At 37.3% G+C, this 20,670-nt stretch overlaps 1 protein-coding gene across 2 annotated transcripts in view; it reads right to left on the bottom strand.

Annotated features, from left to right (window-relative positions):
- Positions 1–20,670, bottom strand: part of GLRA2 (glycine receptor alpha 2) — a 173,943-nt gene that overhangs the window by 109,154 nt on the left and 44,119 nt on the right. For both annotated transcript variants that reach the window (XM_055338563.1, XM_055338564.1), the window contains exon 4: positions 12,467–12,690. In XM_055338563.1, coding sequence (XP_055194538.1) covers positions 12,467–12,690 — 224 coding nt within the window. The remainder of the gene's footprint in view (positions 1–12,466; positions 12,691–20,670) is intronic.

The raw sequence follows: 20,670 nt of genomic DNA, 5'->3' as shown, positions 1-20,670 counted from the left end.
GTGTCATCTGAAGCCACCTAGACCTTAAGTGAAAGTAGCCTGGGGGCAAGTTAGAAGTCAAGTTAAAAGTACATCATTAATACAACCCACAGATGGGGAGAGGGGAAGGAAGAGTTAGGGAATCAGTAGATAAAAAGACACTGGTTATCTGATCAAGATACTCTTTATCATTGTGGGTTTTAAATTCTGATGGGCATAAGTGTCATCTGAAGGGCATCTAAATGTAGGTTCTCAGGCACTCTTGATAAGTAGCCCAGGTAATACTGATCCTGGTGTCCTGGAGCACATTTTAAGGAGCACTCCTTCAGTGTGTCTCAATGGATGACTTAATTAATTACTGTCAACATTATAGATTAAAAGGAGAAAATTTTAAAAGGGAAATAGAAAGATTGATAAATAAGTCTGCAATTTTCAGTAATGTTAGCACTGTCTTTGGAAAATATTATTTTCTCCTTAAAACCAGGGCAGGACAGTTAGGCCCAAGTAGGGTTCTACGTGATTGTACCAAGGGTTGTGAGAAGAGGTGTTAATCATGATCTTCAGTCATAATAGAGAGACATGCTGGTAAAGTCATGGCAATGAAACCAAGATTAGTCCACTAGCAACCAAGAATATGGTGGGTGTGGGGGCACCTGGATGGGTCAGATGGTTAAGTGTCCAACTCTTGATTTCAGCTCAGGTCATGATCTCAGGGTCATGGGCTTGAGCACCACGTTGGGCTCTATGTTCCATGGGGAGTCTGCTTGATATTCTCTTTCTCCTCCTTCTCCCTCTGCCCCTCTCCATTTCTCTCTTTCTCTCTCTCTCAAATAAATAAATAAATCTTTTTAAAAAATATGGTGGGTGTGGCCAGGAGATTGGGATAGCTTCTAAGAAAGGTAAGAGGACAGCTTCCAGGTGCAGCAGAGAGGAAACCAAATCCATGCTTATTAAAATGTATAAATGTGCAAAGGTAGGCAATGGAACTCAAGTCAGGGCAGTGGCAGTGTATCAGGTTCCTATTCCTAGTCTTTGGACTAGAAAATCAGCCATTGAGAAATTTCACAGGAAGTTGGGGAGGTAGCTGTACATGCATTGGATGGATGAACCTCAGCTATAAATTCTAAAAGACTCATGGAAGGAGGACAGAGCACAGAGTAGGACCACCTCTAGGTTCTCAGTGAGAAGGAATTATTTTTAAACAGAACTCCACCTAAGTTATAATCTAGCACATCCATTAAGCAATTTTTGACAAGTGTTTATTGGACACTGCGCATATCAGACACTTGAAATAACAGTTTCTCTCTTGAAGGAGTCATATTTTAATATTAATTTGTTATTTATGTATTATGTGATAATGTATATTAATAGATAATATATATTAATATAACATATATTAATATATATACATATTCTTTTAATGGAATATATCCCAAGAGTTGTGCATTTATTCTTTAAGTTCTTAAAATTGTTTCCAAATCCTCATTTAAAGGATCTTTCCAGATTATATCAATCAGACATAACTGAACTGAATTAAGTATAAGGCTTTTAATTACCTTCTTGCAGCCTAGATAAATGTTCACACGGGTTGGGTAGAAAAGATAACCTACTCTTACAGACTTAGGTGCTGAGAGGGCCCTTTGGGTGTATCAGGGAAGTTAGACTTGTAATAATCATTTGATGCAAAAAAAAATCATTTGATGCTCCTGAATCAAAACCTGAGGTACGCACAAAAGAATCTTAATCTATGAAGAACAAAAATAATTGGTCCAACTTTGGCAAGGCAGGCGAGGAATGAAATTTTTTAACTCATCTTCTGAAAGCTTTGTAATTAAATGACTGCTTTGAACTCACTCATCATATAAAGCATAGACAAGGGTCCTACTCACTCTAGCCCTGAGCTATTCACCTAATCTGTAAGCAAGAAGAGATGTGGCTGAACCTAGAAAGGCTTCCCATATAAGTAAAGATTGAAAATTCAGGGTGTGTAAATTATTAGGAGTTCCAGAAAGATCCCAATGCATATCCTTGCTCAAACACCTTCCAACTCTTAGCTGCTATATATAATTAACTAACAGACATTTAGCTAAAGGCTCCCATGACTATTAAGATGCAAATCTAGGGAAAGAATAGTGTTTTAAGTACTGTTAGTCATTTCCTCCTTTGTGTATATGAGTTGATGGATTCTCAGATTCCCTACCAATATCCTCAAGAGCACACTTTGATACTGAGAGTATTAAACGGAAGGATGAAGCTGGATGGAAAACATGGCTCAGAACAGTGTGGCTAGGGGACCAGAAATAAATCATTTTTTCAATATTGTCTAGGGCTGAACCTAAACCCCACATCCGATCTAAGCTGTATGGTTAGACTCTATCCTTTTAGTTAATTTCAAGGAACTATAAGACCTGTTTTTCACTGTTGACCTTGGTATTTGGAGGAGATGAATCACATCACTGCTGGTCCATTGGCTGTTCTGCTCCTCTCCCTTGACTAAAATGCCAGTGACTGACTAGGAAGGTCCATGTTTACCAAACATTATAAAGGCATCACAGAAAATACCCATATGCATTGAGCAATACTAGCTGGGAAGGACAAAAATACAATATCTGTTCCCATCTGTGCCTGGTCCCTTCAGAAAAATGTGTACACATATGGTTGGCCCATGTTAATTAAGTCCAAATATGGATTGGATTCAACTTGGAGAGCAACTGATAAATCTGTGGCTAAAACTTTTCCAAATGCTTTGATATTTCCTGAACAAAAATGTTTTGAAGGTGTTGAATAGGAGAGGGCTAAATTGGACACCACCAAAAAGATCTCAAAGTACCAAAGACTCTACTAATACTGTTCACATTTTACATTTTAAATTTTAAAGTCATTTCATATCTAGTATTTATTTATGCACCCAAATATTCATGAAGATAAAATATTATTAAGTCTGTACATTAGAATAATGAGAGCTGACTTGTCCATGGTCACTGTATAGCAATTTTTTAGCCATTATGTATCTAAAAGTACTATATAATAATTTTCTTAACATTTTGTTTGGGATTATCTTACTTTTGGTAAGAAAAAGGGAACAAATGCTTTTGAACTGCAAATATGGTTGTAAGATAACCAAAGTAACTTTGTATCTGCTAACAGCAGAGAGAAAAGTTGTGTTTGTTAGTATTTTACTTCATTAAGACTTCTATTGTGGTAAGTGGTGGAGAGTACTGGCCACTGTTTCTGGTGGCAAAGGCTGGAGTTAAAATGGAGCCCTGGTCAGGTGGTAGGATGTTCCATTTGAAACCAAGCATAATTCCTCAGTTTACTCTTTTTTTTCCTCTTTTTTTCTCAGTTTACTCTTAACAAGCCGCTAAAGAGGAGATCTGAGCTATTATCTGAAAGAAGATGCAACTATCACTTCTATTGTGAGCTGAATGCCTCCCAAAGGGAGGAAACTCAAGGCAAGGAGGATATCCATCTACTTGAAACTAAGTATGAAAGGTGAGTGGAGCCTGAGTGTAACAGGTACTGAATAAGGAAATGTCCATGTGTATAAGTTAGGGAGCCTAGAGAGAACTATCTCCCCCCTTTACTCCCTTTTATCCTACAGCCAAATCAGGGTTATTATGACATTCATTGAACATTTAGTATGAATATGGAACTCAGAAAAACTGCAGATCAAAGAAAGGCTAAATGACTTCTCATGGTCACTTAGTAAGATTGGATTTGAATCCAAGTCTTCCTAAATCTCTGAACTGACATATTCCCTACCCCCATAGTATTTCTATAATCCCCACCTCACTTATTGCTTTCTATCCTTCATCTAAATGCTCAAATTTAGCAAAATATACCCACTAAAATGAAACATCAAATAAAAGATTTGTTTTATTGTCCTTTGAAAGGAATGATCACTCAGACATGGATGGCCTTGCTCTGAGTGTGTATCATGTGTAGAACTTTACATAATTATATATGTCCTTAATTGTCTTTCAATGACTATCCAGTGATAAATGTTGTATTCTCTTCAGTACAGATGTTGGTTTGTAATTTTAAATGCCACAAGCAAGGATAGGCTTGTTGGAGAGACTGCTAAGCTTTGAGGATGTACAATTATTTTTCCCATTTTAAAAATGGATTGCCTTTCCCTTGGATTATGTGTTATGAGAATGTGCTAAAGTAATTCATATGTCTCATAAGAGCCATGGTGATATTATATATATTTACTTTGGGATTAATGCCATCCAGAGAGGCTTTCAAAGGCAGCACTGTGGACCAGGCAGAGGCCCATGTCAACATAAGTTGAACAGAACAGGCTCATTAGGACCTCTGAGTTTCCTTTGGCTTCCCACTGTAAGAAAATTCAGGTAATGAGTAATAGCAGACTAGCCCTTTGACTCTGCTGGCTCACATATACCATGTAATTTCCTTTAGCCTACATATCTAGTTAATAATTGTCCCAGCCAAACCATCTTTCTATAATTGTCTAAAAGTATATAAACCCATAATTCATGAATACATTCTAAAATAATATCTCATGGATACTCCTGCTGAGTGAATCAGAGGGTATAAACGATCTAATTTGCAATTGGGGAATTTCTCAATAGGGAGCTCAGTACTGAGTATTTGTTATTGTGAAAACTACATGTTGAATACAAGGTTGCCTCTTAAACTACAGGTAGTCCAATCTTCCCTGCCCCACCCCAAAATCAGGTTCCTTTTTCCAAGAGTTGGATAGTTAGGTTGTGAGAGAAAGATTCAAAGGTCCAAAAGAAGTGTGAGATATGCACCTTAAGAATCCTGTCTTGTTTACTCTCAAGCCCTAAGGGACATGAAGGGCTCACTCTTATTTCTTCATCCAGAGGGAGTTTTGTCGTTTGGAAAGGAGACCATTTGGAGTTATAGATGTATGATAGAGCTATAGGGAGCCTCAGATTTCATCTAATCTTTTCTAGTTCAAGCTCATGTTATGGATGAGGAAACCAAGACTCAGAGTGACTGATGGAGTTAGTAGAGGCAGTTCTGTGAGCCTGGAGGATACAGTAAATGTTGCAAGGAGTGTGGAGTTCCTGATGCCCTGAGCTACCTCCTCAGTATTCTGTTCTTTGCACCATCACCTTCAGAGCAAACACCGATGAATGTTAATGCAGTAGAAAGTTACCTCCAGAAGGAGGAAAATCTGGTTGCTATTGCTAGTCCAATCAGGTAAACAGTCAAGGACAACTGGTTGTGCCAGCTGCCATGTATTTCATTGCACAGTTCCTTTTTTTCCTCCAAACAAGGGTAAAATCCTAACTCTGTGGCATTTGGGGTTTTTTTTGTTTTTTTTTTAAAGATTTTATTTATTTCTTCATGAAAGACAGACACACACACACACACACAGAGAGAGAGAGAGAGAGAGAGAGAGAGAGAGAGAGAGAGAAGGGCAGAGACACAGGCAGAGGGAGAAGCAGGCCCCATGCATGGAACCCAACGCAGGACTCAATCCTGGGTCTCCAAGATCACATCCTGGGCCGAAGGCAGGCGCTAAACCCCTGAGCCACCCAGGCTGCCCCTCTGTTGCATTTGAACCAGTATTATGCCCTTGAGTGTATATGTATTTCTGAACCCAATCAGGAGCTCGATGGAGATTTCTAGCACTTTAAGAGAGTCTGTCATATACAGAACACAGTTTCTGAACTACTACTTCTACCCTCAGTGGTGCCTTTTTTGAGGATCACTGCTTCCCACCCTCACAACCTTGCTTGTTCTAGAAAGAATAAAATCATTGTGGTTTCCATGGCATTTCCCAGCACTTCTCTGAAGACTCACTGCTTAATTCTGATGTGGGCACTTATGTTACAGTCATTAATTATTACATTAAGTCAAGTCACAAAACTAATGAAGATTTGGACACAGAATTGGAAAATGAGAATGTAATTTTGCCTAGATTATAGGATATAAAGATAAACATGGTTCAAATATGCAAAGAGACAAGAAATCACAGCTTTCATAGCTGCCTTCTAACAGAAAATTTGGGCTTACATGTCTCATCAAAATTGAGAGTAAGGTAATCAAAGTATCACCATTGGTAACATTTAGGCAGGTCTTAGTTCACTGTGCATTTTATTTTCAGCTCTGACATCTAAACAGAGAATTTTCTTTTTTCCTATGCCATAAAAATCATTCTGTAACTAAAGTTAGAATCTTTTGAAGTTCTTGCATCAAGCTGCAGGATGAGTCAAAGATAGGAGGTTATGTGAGAAAAGTTGGCCTTTTATGTGTGTGGGTAGAGTCGGTCATTAGACAGGATTATTTGGGGAGCACCGTTGGATGTCTGTCTAGAAACCTACACTCCACCTACTCTCAGTGGTGCCTTAATCTATCATCAGAGGGAGAGGCATGTCAATCCCCAAGAGTTCTCTATTACAACTCAAGTAGTACTGGGAAGGTGGAACACTGAATCATCCACACCTAGCATTATGAATTGAATCAAGAGAGATTAACAACCAAATCACCTCCAATGCCATAAAGGAATAAATTTCAGGTCAGATAACATTTAATGATGAGGGGAGCAGATATCTAGGTGACAAGGGATACTGTTGTGGAGGAACAATCCCATAATTATTTATGCTCTGGAGAACTCTATGTAGTTGGAGGGTAGCATAAAACCCCTAGGTACTTGGTCAATCAAATAAGAAGACACTGAAGGCAAACAATATTTCCTTACCAACTTTGCCTCAGGTAAAACCATTCTGAAGGCATGCAATAAATCTTAAAGCAGAATTGTTAGTAGTTGGAGGATCATAGCTTTCTTAAGGACCCTTTCCTCTGAAGAAACAAACAAAAGAGCTGAATACCCCAGTACAAGAAACATGCATACACTTTAGGGAGATTCGAGGACCTCTTGGAGTTTTCACCTAGCCCTCAGATTAAGAACCCCTACTCTATAGGATTACACTCAAGGAGTGGGTCCATCCTATCCTTAATGTCTGGAATTTGTAGGGTTCTATTTTGATCAGTTTACTCTTTCTTTGTTTGTGCTTTCTGTTCCAGTCTCTAAATCAGTATATTACAAGAAATACCCAGGGCCCTAGAGTATATGGCAATACCACTTTTGACCTGTATGCGTATAACATATTGTATTCTATTAATGTTCTTAACCAAATCATCTCTTTTCAAAGCTGAAGAAATAGAAGTTCAGAGAGTAATAGATTCCCCTAGGTCATACAGCAAGTTCTGAGGCCAGAGACTCAAGCCCAAGGGCGTTTGCCTTTAAAACGCTTGTCTACTATAGTATCAGAAATAATCACGATAGCATTCAACATCATAAGTTTCAGAGTAGGAGCCCCAACGTGTACAGCAAAGTGAAAACTAGGAGATGAAGAACATCTTGTTGCTGAAGTGGAACACACTGCAAAATTAAATCAGCAGCATAGTGTTGATGACCAAGCATATGTCTACTAAATCTAGTGGGACAAAAATGTATGAAAGTAAAAACAGTGAGGTAATTCCCTCCATTCTTCCAAAAATGGTAGCCATTTGTTGATCACGTTAACAAATGTAGGAAAAAGCTACTGATTCAAGTTGTAGCAACTGTGATTTAAGTTATATAAGAAAGAATTTCTGCATAATGCTAGAGTAACTTATTGAAGGATCCAAAGAGAGAATATAAAGTCTCCTTCTCTGAAGGTTTTTAAAACTAGCAGGAGTTCTCAACAGGTTGCCTGAAGGTAAGGAAGTTGACTTAATACCCTTAATGATTCTCTTCAGCCCTTTCATCCCTGGGATAGTAAAATTTTTCAGAAAGTCGACATGCTATATAAGCAACATATGCTGTATAAAACTATCAAATAGGGGCACCTGGGTGGCTCAGCAGTTGAGCGTCTGCCTTTGGCTCCAGGTGTGATCCCTGAGTCCCAGGATCAAGTCCTACATCGGGCTTCCTGTATGGAGCCTGCTTCTCTCTCTGCCTATGTCTCTCTCTCTTTGTGTCTCTTGAATAAGTAAATACATAAATCTTAAAAAAAACTATCAAATAAATCTTGAAATTGTTGCACCTTGACCTGATAGTCACTTGTTGCACTCTGACTTTAAACAGTCTTTTCAGACATTTGCAAAATCTGAAGATACTTTCTGTTCTCATCTTAAATCTTACATTCTTCCTCTCATAGTTCTTTGAAAAATGAGTCCCAAAAGGCTTGTTTCAAAATGACATGTCTTTCAAATTGTATTTATTTGTTTCTTTGGACTTAAGTTGGGGCAAATGAAGAATTAATGTGGGGTAGGAGATGATAGCATTGAAATATAAGTCAAGAACTTTGATTTTTGGCTAGGTTTCCTATTTATGGGCTCCATTGTTTTACCTCACCTAACTTGCTGAAAGAAGTCACTTCCTCATTGGTAAAACAAGGGTGTTGGATGAGATTATTTTGTAGCGTAATACCTTCAATATAAAAAAGTAATCCTATGCTTCTATGAAAGTCAGAATGCTGGCAGAAAATTCTCAGAAGCGATGGAAAGTAAAGGAAGAAAACAAATATTAGCAAAGACATTGTGGACAAGTGAGACAAGCTGCTCCTCTCCAAAAATACCTTGTCCTTTTTTCTTTCATATTGCACACCATATGCTATGGTACCCTGAATTTTATTACAATCCATTATATTCAATCCAACAAATATTGTTTGAGCAATAATATGTACAATACTCGAGGCTTACCTCACTATTCCACTATGAATTCAGACCTTTTTAAGTAATATGAATTTGGAATTTGACTGTCTCTGAAGGGAATGTACAAAAAGCAAGATGTGTGTCGTTTATACTTTGGTCAGGGATTATCAATACTTAATGGAGTGTGTCAACGAAAAACTTAAAAAGAAAACAGAGTAAGATTAAACATATTAGGGAAGTGAATATTAAAGAAAAAATCAGAAGAGAAGTGGACAAAAATAGATCTGACACTTTTCATCAGCAAAAACTGTGTCCTGCCACACTGGATAGAAATTTTCTTGCAACGAGCCAACACCTTTGGTTCCTATTTAAAAGATTTGTTTGGGAGCATGTGGGTGGCTCAGTCAGTTAAGTGGCTGCCTTTGGCTCAGGTCATGATCCCAGGGTCCTGGGATCCAGCCCTGCATCAGGCTCCCTGCTCGATGGGCAGCCTGCTTCTCCCTCTCCACTGCTTGTCTCTCTTATGCTGCCTCTCTCTCAAATAAATAAAAATCTTTAAAAAAATAAATAAAAGATTCGTTTTGAATTTTACTAAAGTACTCCAAGTGTTTGAGCTGCAGGACACTTGTAGAGTTCTGGTCTATTATCCCCTCCTTTTTTAAACTGCTGCCTTTTGGGAAACTTCTCAGGAATGTGACTTTGATTGTTATGAAATAAATGGACCACATAGTTCTCTTCGTGTTCTGTTTGACCATCAAAGCCTTAGGTTTTGGTTTCCTTGAGGAGTTAATTTTACTTCTGCTCCTGCAAAGCTAAGAAAGTTTGGATTTGTTTGTGGATGAAATGTTATCATCTGTTTGTTTTAGGTTCAGAAAATGCAAATATAAAACATCACCACAGAACATTATTTTTTTCAAGTGAACCAATATTTAAGTAATTATTTAAATATGTAGGGTAGAGGCAATTTATTAATTTATCTTTGGTACTTCTGTTGTGCCCCTTCCTTGTAGCTTTCTTAACCCTCTTCATCCTGATTTCTTGTCTCAGGCATCCAACTTTTTCATTCTCACTATTCTTCAGAGGCATCAAATGTACTATCAAAAGGAAAATTTCATATCAGCTCCCTACAGCTTAGTATGAATTTAAGTCACTGGATTCCCTCTTCTAGGTGTATTTGCTTTGTAAACCTGAGAGTAGAGGGAAAATCCTTCCTAATGCAACATCAGCAGGAATCTTTTCAGCACCTTTTAGACATCACCTGCTTGGCCTTAAACTTGAGTTGGACCTGCAGCTGGGCATAATTAGCACTAATTACTCCTTGCCCTTTAGTTAAATTAGTCCAGTGACTGAGGCGAACAGACATGTACGTGCCAGCCCCTATATTCTAACTATTTAAGTCATACATTCACTTGCAAAGTTAGAGCCACTTTTCTTTTCCTTGTTCCTCATTTATTCCTATTACTTAATTTACCTTATACCTGCTTGCCTTGTTTGACTGGAGCCCTTCCAGAGCAGGAACCCTATCTTACTCAGTTCTGGATCTCTAGGCCCAGCACAGTGTCTGGCTCATTGAAAATCCTTCCAGGCAAATAATTAGATTCCTGTAGTTCAAATCTGCCAAGAGTTTTGTTTCTCTAAAATGACATGCCTGGTTCTACACCAAGGATCTTTCCTCTAATTTCGTAGAATACCTATAATGAAGGAAAAGTCTAAACCAGCCTGCTACAGGACAAACTCTACCTAATCCAAAACAATTGTCAGGGTGTTTCAGAGCTTATAATATGCTACACTGGGGATGAGAGAAGAATTGCCTCTGGATCTAGGTCTGGGGAACATTATGTTCTTCATGGCTCTAGAATGGAAAGGCCTTCATAGAACAAAAGAAAAGAAACCTGGTTTTATTTCAGCAGTGCACAATGCCAGGTATTTACTAGAGCAAATGCCACCCAAGGCCCAGGGGGCTAGCTGGAGCAGCTGATACCCTGTGCTGCTTTTTATAACTCTCCTCCCTAGCACCATGCTCCACATATGTCCCATTTCATCAGGTCACATCAACTTGGGTTGTGCCCAGTACTGCATCTTACACCAAACACATCATCATGTGAAATATTCTGTGTTTCCTTAAAATTTTTATAAAAATAAAAGTAGAATTCCTTAAAAATAAAGTGGAGGAAGTTTCCTGGTTTTCATGTAAGCAGTGACTTTGCCAGTTTTTATAAATGAGCAACCTCTTTCATTCCGCAAGACACTGGGTCTGTTAGCCATCAGCAAACTGAAATCACTCGGTCAGGAGTGGAATGTATGGTACAGACCTAAATTGTATATAGAGTTGTGAAATGAGGTTTTGATGGTAGCGACTCTACAGACTTTTGAAAATTATTTGCAAGGATACAAGCTGCCTATTTTCTTTTGTAATAAGATTGGAGAGAAAGGGGAAATACTACAAAGGATCTTTAAAATGTCAATATTTATTTAATGTATTATTATCTCTCATATACATTCTCTTGGACCTTTGGGTAGAGTTATAGAAGGTGCAAAATCCAAATGTCTTGGCTTTAAAGAGCTTACTATTGAGAAAGCATGTTAACTTTAAAATACGGACAGCCATCATTTCATTTATTGAGCACATATACTGTGTCAGGTACTATGGCAAGTGTTTTTATATATTCTGTGTGAGATATTGGCAAATTATGGCCAAACGGCCAAATCTAGCTACCTCCTGTTTGTATAAATAAAATTTTATTGAAGCACAGGAACAGTCAATTGAGTACTGTCTATGGCTGTGCTTGTGCTACAATGGTAGAGTTGAGTAGTTGTGACAGCGTTGAGACAGTCTGGCCTACAAAGCTGAAGTACTTACTGTCTGGACCTTTACAGAAAATAATTGCTGACCTCTCCTCTATATCATTCATTCTCACAAGAATATTTAGAAATAAATATAGTGTTTCCCATTTCACAGTTAGGTAACTGAGGGTTATTATATGTTATATATTATGTATATTTATATTATATATAAAATTAGGTAACTGAGGGTTATATGTAAGTTACATAAGTTAATGGCAAAGTTTGGATTTGATTCTAGATTATGTGATTCCAAAGTTCCATGTTCTTATGCTAAATTTATATACAGAAATATCCAAAATATGAGGTAGGATGAAACAAGAGCCTTACAGATTCACAGAGAAACTAGAGTTCAGAAAAGAGAGACATAATTTTCAGGTTGGAATGATAAAGATTGTGGAGCAAAAATCCTGAGATTTGTCACTCCCAAGCTCAAACCTAGGAAAAGTTAAGAGATCAAGGTTAAATGTTTAGTTAGAAGCAGATCTGAGATTAGAACTAGTTTTTCACTCATGTAGCCCAAAATATGCTGTCAGTGACCATACTGAGCCATTGAATGTTTTTTTATATGTGGTTCCATGTTATAGAATGGCAAAATTATTTGAAATGGATAATATACATTATGCCTGATGATTAATTGAACTAAAGGCCTGTACTTCTTTTACTGAAGCAATCAAAATTCCATGTATGCAGGTATTTACATGATATCCACCAAATCTTACCAAATATATATATTCTCTTACCAAATATATATATTCTTACCAAATATATATATTCATCATCTTACCAAATATATATATTCTCTTTCCCCCAAATATATTTTTGTTGTGAAGAATTACACTTCTGAGACCTTGGGAACCTCTGGCGTTCTCACCAACTTTAAGATTCAGATGACAACGAAGAGACCACAAAAGTTAAATATTTATATACATCTTACCCTCCAGAATCAGGCAGCTCTAGGTCAGGAAAAAAATGGAGAAGTGAATAGGTGCAGCCAACAGAAGCTTACCTGATACTGTAGAGTACTTTGCCATTTTTTGAAATTCGAAGCAATTTGTTGTCAGTGGTGACATCATGGAAGTTGGCACCCTTCTCATTGGCAAAAAATAAATCTGGTTTCCAAATGGAGTCCAGCATGGATGGGTCCAAGTCCAGGGAATCATCAGGGTACTCGCTATATGCCAGCCGTGAATCATTCCACTGTTGTCTCAGAAAAATGTTCACTCGGTAGTCCTATAGAAACCCCATGCATAAGAGTTACTTATCACACAGTCTGGCATAAGAGGTCCATCTACATTTCCCCCTCACTCTTCTCCCTGATTTGGTACAGTATTTGGTGTCTGTACAAACCAGGCTGTATATATCTTGGTCAAAATAAACGACTCAATTCTATTAGGAATGGGAACAGAGGGGAGAAAGAAGACTCAACCAAATCAGAACACTAATGGAACAGGTTGAGTTGGTTGAATTTTTTTATGTATAAATTTAAATCATTCATTTTGGGAGGAAGTAAAAGCTGATTTTTCCATTGAAAAAGGTAACCATGAGTAAGAAGTCAGTCTGTGATGGCAGATTGTCAAAACCGATTCATTTTCCAAATCAGAAATGATGTGATCTCTATTCTCATTTTGCTCAGAAGCTCTGGGCAGAAGGAACCCACTCTGTAATTTTGGTAGGGGAACTCTTATTATAAAACTCTGACATCTTGAGGCAATATTTTTAAAAAATCATCTATGTAAATATTAAGATGCTTCATGTTGACAAGATAAGTCCCTAATGCTACTTACTTCTAAAATTCTTAAATATTCTATCATTTCTCTGAATGGGTATCTACAGTAGTTGACTTGACACTTTATCAGTACATAGATCTTTTTCATGTTTTCCTAATCTGAGTACCTTCTGACAGAGGTGTTCCTCCCTATGAAAGACTCAGGTACACCGTGTCATTCCCACTTGATCTGGGAATTTACTTCTTTGCCAGTAAATCAACTTGGGACAGAGACTTGTCTCCTGAGAATTTCTGCTCAAAGGTCTTTAGGTTCATGGAAATTGTTGTTTTGCTTGGTAGATTGAACCCCAAAAGAAGCTTTAACAGTATTCCCTGGTCAAGTGGGACTATGGTTCAGAGCTAATAGTTGTTCAACCCTGACACTTACAGTCATTTAGGGTGATACATACTCCTACCTTCTTACTCTCTTTCCTTTTCCTTTTTCACCATTTTCTCTATCCCCACATCTTTGGCACCTGGATTTTTGGTCATTGTTTATTGTTCTCTAACAGTGACCAACTTGTCCTGGTTTGCCTCAGAACCTCCAACTTTTAGCCCCAAAATCACACATTCCAGGGACCCACTCAGTCCCAGGCAAAACTGAGATAGTCGGTGACTCTGCTAGGTACAGTGGAGACTACCTCAGGATGGTCAGTTTTGCTTCATTCCCTCAGGGCCAAAAGAAAAAAAAATAAGTGGTAAAGATTAGGGCATATGGAAAAGAGCTTTAATCCAGTGTCTTCTATCTAATTACTACACTATCCAAATTCCTAAGATATTTTTTTAAGTACAGCCATCCTAATATATCAGGCTGATAGAGTATTTTAGAGGTGGCAATTCTTGGAAATGTGCCCAATGTAGGCTTAAAGAATGCTAATATTCAAATAGTTACTAACTTCTGAAAGTCAGTCAGCAAAACCCAGCTCGTTTGGAAAGGCTGAAATATTTTTTTATAAATTTATTTTTTATTGGCGCTCAATTTGCCAACATATAGAATAACACCCAGTGCTCATCCCATCACGTGCCCCCCCAGCGCCCGTCACCCAGTCACCCCCACCCCCCGCCCACCTCCCCTTCCACCACCCCTTGTTCGTTTCCCAGAGTTAGGAGTCTCTCATGTTCTGTCTCCCTTTCTGATATTTCCCACTCATTTTTCTCCTTTCCCCTTTATTCCCTTTCACTATTTTTTATAACCTTAAGGTTCTCCATTGTACAAATAAGAACTCTCTGACTTGGAAAATTTTATCAGCTGACTTTTATTTGAGATTATGCATAGCAAATTTTCAAACCTAAGAGGGCACTCTTGTGTGCCTAGTCAGGCTGCCATCCCATCACTTGCTGATCGCCTGCGCAGAGCTAACAATACACGAGACAAATCTACAGACCATACCTCCAACACCCGCTATCATTTCACACGTTGTTTGGAGACAACTCCTTGACTCAATACTTAGCGAATTTTCCTCACAAGCGAGATCTGTACCATATACAGACACCACAGAGATATATACATGTCTGAGACGCAAAATAATATCTGCCAGCTATTGATAACGATTTACACGACAATTTCTAGACAACCTCCCAACTCCACTCACATATATAACATACAAGCATAAAGATTAACCAATATGTCGAACTATGCGATAGACTTTTCCATCTACTCAACACAAAGGCGATACTCCCTCACTGAAGGATAAGCGCAACTAGACTAACATTTCAAGCACGACAGACGTCTCTAAACCAGGGACTTCTTGAGAGTCTACACTCTCACCCTTTTTCCCCACTGGTCACATTCTCAAACAGAGAAGTAGCTTCTCACGGAAATGAGATTCTTTTCATATAAACCTCTAGCACTTTTATGATAATCATGTGAGACAGAGGATGTCTGAACAAAACACGCTTGGGATTATTGTTAACCCTGGAAAATAATATATCTCGCTCGCGACTACAGTGCGTCATATCTAGCACTTTTAGTTGTTCATGATCAACTTGGTTGCGAAGAAACTCATCTAACATCATTCGTATATATGTCAGAGGCTTAATAATTGATCGGGGATATACTTACACATAAATCTGGAAAAATATTGTTGTTGTTGGTTTGAATTATGTAATTGAGGGGATTACAAATATCTCCTGTATACCATTCATCAGCAATCTACAAACTCTCATATATCCTAGGACACACACACTTACAGAATTAAGAATATACAAATTCCTTCGAACAACAATGTAGATGAATGATATTAAGTAATGTGAAAGTTTTATTTGAGTTTTGGGATGTGTATAGTGATTGTTTTATGGTATATTATTGTGGTTTTTAGTGAAAGGTAATTTTTTAAGAATTTTTATTGTATAGAGTTTGTTATAATATTTTATTTATGTAGTCAAATATTTTTATTATAATTGTTTAATTATTTTATAGGGATTTTTTTGTGTGTTAATTATTTATTATATGTGATAACTGTTATTTAATTTTTTTTTGATTTATTAATTTTTTGTAGTTATTGATTTTTTATGTTTAATTGTGGTTGAATTTATAGTAGTTATATACTTGTTTAATTGATGATTATGAAATTGGTATAGTTTGTTTTTTATTATGGGATTAGATCTTTTGGAATTATTTGTTCTTTATATAAATGTATAGGAATTAAAATTTTCCATAATTTTGTTTATGATGATATACACTATTCTAAAATAAATAGCAACCCTTGAAACCTTCCAGAAAAGGACACCCATCTAGAGACTTAGATATCCAAGGAAAAGATTTTCTGGGGCTGGACCTCTATAATTCTCTCAGTTCACTGTGATTTTCAATGTTGGGTAAAAATTTGACACGTGATTTCTCTGTGCATCATCTCTGTTTATTTTGAGATAAGTTTATTTCCTCATGATATTCCAAACCACATGAAATAGTTATATTCTTCAGTAGTTTTTCTTTGTCTTTGTTTGCTTCTAGGTTTAATGAAATATTAAAGGGGGAGTAAATATTGAGAAACATGCTTAAATGTAGACTGCATTTTCTTTTACACTACCTTCTCTCTACAGAGACATATTCTACTTCAAATAAATGTCATATTTCCTTGTATTACAATTTGTTTTCCTATGACTGACACTCTGGATATTAGATTAGGTCATGGAAACATTTGAATTAAAAAATATATAAGTGTAAATATGTACATATTTTTTCAAATGCTATGTGTAAGTCATATAATCTTTATTATAGTCTTAACACGGGTACTACAGGTACCTACATTTCATACTATTATTTCACATTGAGTTTATCATTTCTAAACTTTCACTTTTCCTAATACCTTCTAATGCTATGCCCGTGCCACAGATGGTTTTCCTTAAATTGAATTATTTTGGTACTACTGTATTTGGTCTAGCATTTGTACACAGAGATTGCCACTCTGTCTCATACGTACTCCAATAAACCTTACTATTACTCTCTTATTATTTTTATAGGTATACATTTTTAATCTAATTATGTTATAAAGTATGTTATAAAGTTATCAACCACAAGGATATGCTTTGTTGATTCCTCACAATGTCTATGTGGCCCTTTGGTTTTAACCTCTGGCTGCCCTGCAGTAAAGTTTTCATCCTCCTGAGTCTGTACCAGCTTTGGTATGGGAAGTTAGCCTCAAATTTGAAATTGTGGGGAGGAGTGCTGTTGTTTTATGATGAATTCAGGCTTTAACATTACACTGTTAATTTAGAGACCAAGGTCACCTTATATCTCAGTTTAACAAAATGCCAGGCTTGAGGTAGACTCTTGATTCTTCTTTAAGAAGTCAGAAGTAAGAAATGTAGCTACCTGCCATTCCTGATGAGTTAGTATCTCTTCATGAATTGCTTATCCAGCTCTAGAATGAAAGGGAACCCATAATGTTAGTTCAGCAGTTCCAACACAGCCGGAGTCCTCCTGAGGGGCTGCCTGCCTCTTACCCACTTCCTCAGAAACATGATTTCAGATCAGAGATAAAGCAACTCTTCACCCTGCAGCAGTAACCAGCAGAGCATATGGAACTTATCTTTTGGGGACATGTTTGGGGGAGCTGGAATCATAATCTGGAGAGACTCTCTGAGTGAACACATTTTATGCACATTCACCTCTTTCTCTCCTACCTCAAATCTGTTAAATGAGGAGGGAGTCAGGATCTGCTACCGTGGCATGGGTAGTGTCCCAGCACCCCGGGTCCAAGTCACATTATATCCACCCACATCCTTTGAGACTATCTCTTTTTCATTTTCTCATGGCCCAGCCTTGGGGAGAACTGCATGCAGATGGTATGCAAATACTCTTGACCTTTACTGACATTATTAATATTCCCAACATATGTCTTTATATCAGGAAAGTGGGAGTTACAAATATACTCCCCATCCTCTAAATTCACTTGCCATCAGCAGCTAAAGAAAAGATAGAAAGAAAGAAAAATAAATGGTAAACTGACACTCTCCAAACAAAATATAACCTGTTTCATCATATATCCCTTACTAGTCTTCTAATCTTTTGGAACCACAAAAAAAAATTGTTCTACTGAAATCTCATAATACAGGGTCAACTAGCAATGATAATCAACAGATCCTTGTGACTCTTAATGAAGAAACATTTATATTTTAAGGGCACCTGGGTAGCTTAGTTGGTTAATCATCTGGCTCTTAATCTCAGCTCAGGTCTTGATCCCAGGGTCATGAGTTCAAGCCCTGGGTTAGGCTCCACACTGGGCATGGAGCCTATGAAAGAAAGAAAAAGAAAGAAAGAAAGAAAGAAAGAAAGAAAGAAAGAAAGAAAGAAAGAAAGAAAGAAAGAAAGATGTATATTTTGGAATAGTGTATATCATCATAATAATTCATAAAAATTTTCCTAGAATAACACAAATACATTGTCTTCCAGTCACACATCTTCAACACTAACATATCAGAGGATCGAGAAGTAGTATTGGGTCTGTTAGTGAGCCTATGCTTTGCGGGCAGGTAATAACCAAAATAATTTACTGAGATTGCATCAGTCATAAGGGGCAAACTCGATAGCACCAGAAGAAAGTCATTGAATTCTTAAAATATATAGTCATTGTTTCTTATTTAGAAACAAACACTCAAAGTGAATCCTTCAATAATGCTGTCTGGGTTGTAGAATGAGAGTGGGGCATGAGGGAAGAAGGGACAAATCAGCATGTTTAGAAACTCAGAATTCTGCGGCATTCTTAGAAATACTCCTTCCAGAAAACAGATAAAGCAAAATTATTATTGTTCCCAAATAGCACTGAGCCACATCCTCAGTGACCACATACATTACCATGCATAATAACTAAGGGTCTGATGTTCTGACTCCAGTGAAAGACAGTTCAGAGAAAAATCTGGTTCTGTTTAACTTTTTTGACCAATTTTCTTTTAGTCAAAATTTGTGAAAATATGGGCAAATCCACAGGTGGTGAAATCTCAAGGTTTTGGTAGGGGAAGCTTGGGCTGCAATGATATTCTGTGATGCAGCAGGTGGATTCCCAGGCAGGGCCCCACTGGTCTGGGAAGATAGACTCTTCAAGGTGGAGCAACTCTCATGTTCTTCTGAGCATCCGATTAACATCTGTTTAAATACTGATGCCTCAGATGCAGGGTGGGCAATCTGTGGCCTGCAGGCCAAATTTGGCCACGGCCTGTTCTTGTAAGTGAAGTTTTTTGGAGTACAGCCATACCCATTTGCTTACTATTGTTTATAGTTGCTTTCCTACCCAGAGGGCAGAATTGAGTAGTGGTGACAGAGACTGTGAGCCCTCAAGGTCTTAAGCATTTACTGTCTGGCCTTTTACAGAAAAGAAGTTTGCCAGTCCCTACCCTACATGGCATGAGGATTTATTAAGCATGATAGCGTTTCAAAAAATATTTGAGTTTCACACAAAAGCTTTAATTGAAGTAAAGATCATTTTTAAAAGCCAAGTGAAGTTTGTCATTATATCAAAAGCCAAGAAATAAAAGAAGCACAATATGCATCACTCTTCTGACCATGCGATGCAATCTATCTCATACAGCAAGATAGGCAGGCTGTTCATTTTACACGTGAGCAATGATTTCCAAATCTTCTCATAGGAAACATGACAAAGGACACTTTAATAAGTGGCCAGGAAGCACCTGAGCAGCCCAAACACTTTCAGTAGTTATTAAAGACACAGGAAAACAAGGACGTCCAGAGTTTCCGTTTTCATCTCCTTAAATGTTTAGCTTTTTCTCACATTAATAAACACTGAAAAGGTGCACATTTACATTTTTGATTGAGAGTAAATGCAATGAGGAGACTTAATCAAAGCAACTTAGGATTCTAATTAATGCAATCAGCATTAGGTCGTGCAAATATCGTCATTGAATGCCATCGTGTAAAGCTGGTAACAGTGATTTGGGCTGCTGGAAGATTTGCCCCTCTGTTATCAGGATAAAACCAAGAGGGGAGAGACAGAAACTGAATGCCAAGCCCAGAGCTGGATTAGTCTTTCTATGTTTACCTTTTTTGTGAGTCATTTAATAACCCTATCAAAGCTATCTTATTTGAGTAAAATTCTTAATGCACTACATGCTGTCAAAGCACCAGAAGTCTCATTTCTAGACTTTGCTGTGTCAGTAATATTAAAATGGGTAGTAGAGTTGCATTATGTCTGATTTTGCCAGTGAAAAGGAATGGCAAAAGGTAAATTACTTTTTCTAGCATCAAGGACACCAAAAAGTACAGTAATTTGTTAAACACAATCTTAGTAGCCTAAGAGAGAAAATTCATAAAGACAAGGGAACACTATTTTTTACTTCTCAATGGCATTATGCTCATTATTTCACTTGAGTGTTTCTAGGACATCAGCCACCATAGTACTTAGTCAAGCTCAACTATATTTTATTTTGACTTCATCCAATAATATGGCTGTATACTTTACATAGTCATGAAAATTGGAGCCAGCCAATTGATTTAGGACTTAAAATAAATTGTGTGAGGACCGGGAAAAAATTTCAACCAAAAATAAAGTCTCCACACTGTTGCCTAGCACTATAAGTCTATTGATCTAATAGACTGTGTTGCAGGCAACTCCATCACCATGACATTTATAAGGAATATTGGTGGATTTTATAGTGTCTGAAATGTTTTTCATGTACATGAAACATGTTTACACAAACATTATGATAAGCTTATAATTAGTTTTACGTTTATTGGGGTTTATTTTTTTGGGGGGGATGTAGGGAGCCATGTATATGATGTAATTACTATGGACTTGGGACTGCTTTCTTTTGCCAACAAGAGCGCGCGTGTGTGTGTATAAGTTTATTGTAAGTTCAGCCCCTTTCGCATATATCTTAAATGTAGCATAACACAGGATTGACTGTGTTAAAACTTCCACTATATGAAACAGACTGGCTATAAAATCTATTTCCCAAACTGACATTTATATTTCTGAAACATTAGAGATACA

The sequence above is a fragment of the Nyctereutes procyonoides genome, unplaced genomic scaffold, assembly GCF_905146905.1.
Source record: "Nyctereutes procyonoides isolate TBG_1078 unplaced genomic scaffold, NYPRO_anot_genome, whole genome shotgun sequence".
NCBI lineage: Eukaryota > Metazoa > Chordata > Mammalia > Carnivora > Canidae > Nyctereutes > Nyctereutes procyonoides.
The sequence above is the reverse complement of the archived record's forward strand: the minus strand, read 5'-3'. Positions and strand labels throughout refer to the sequence as shown.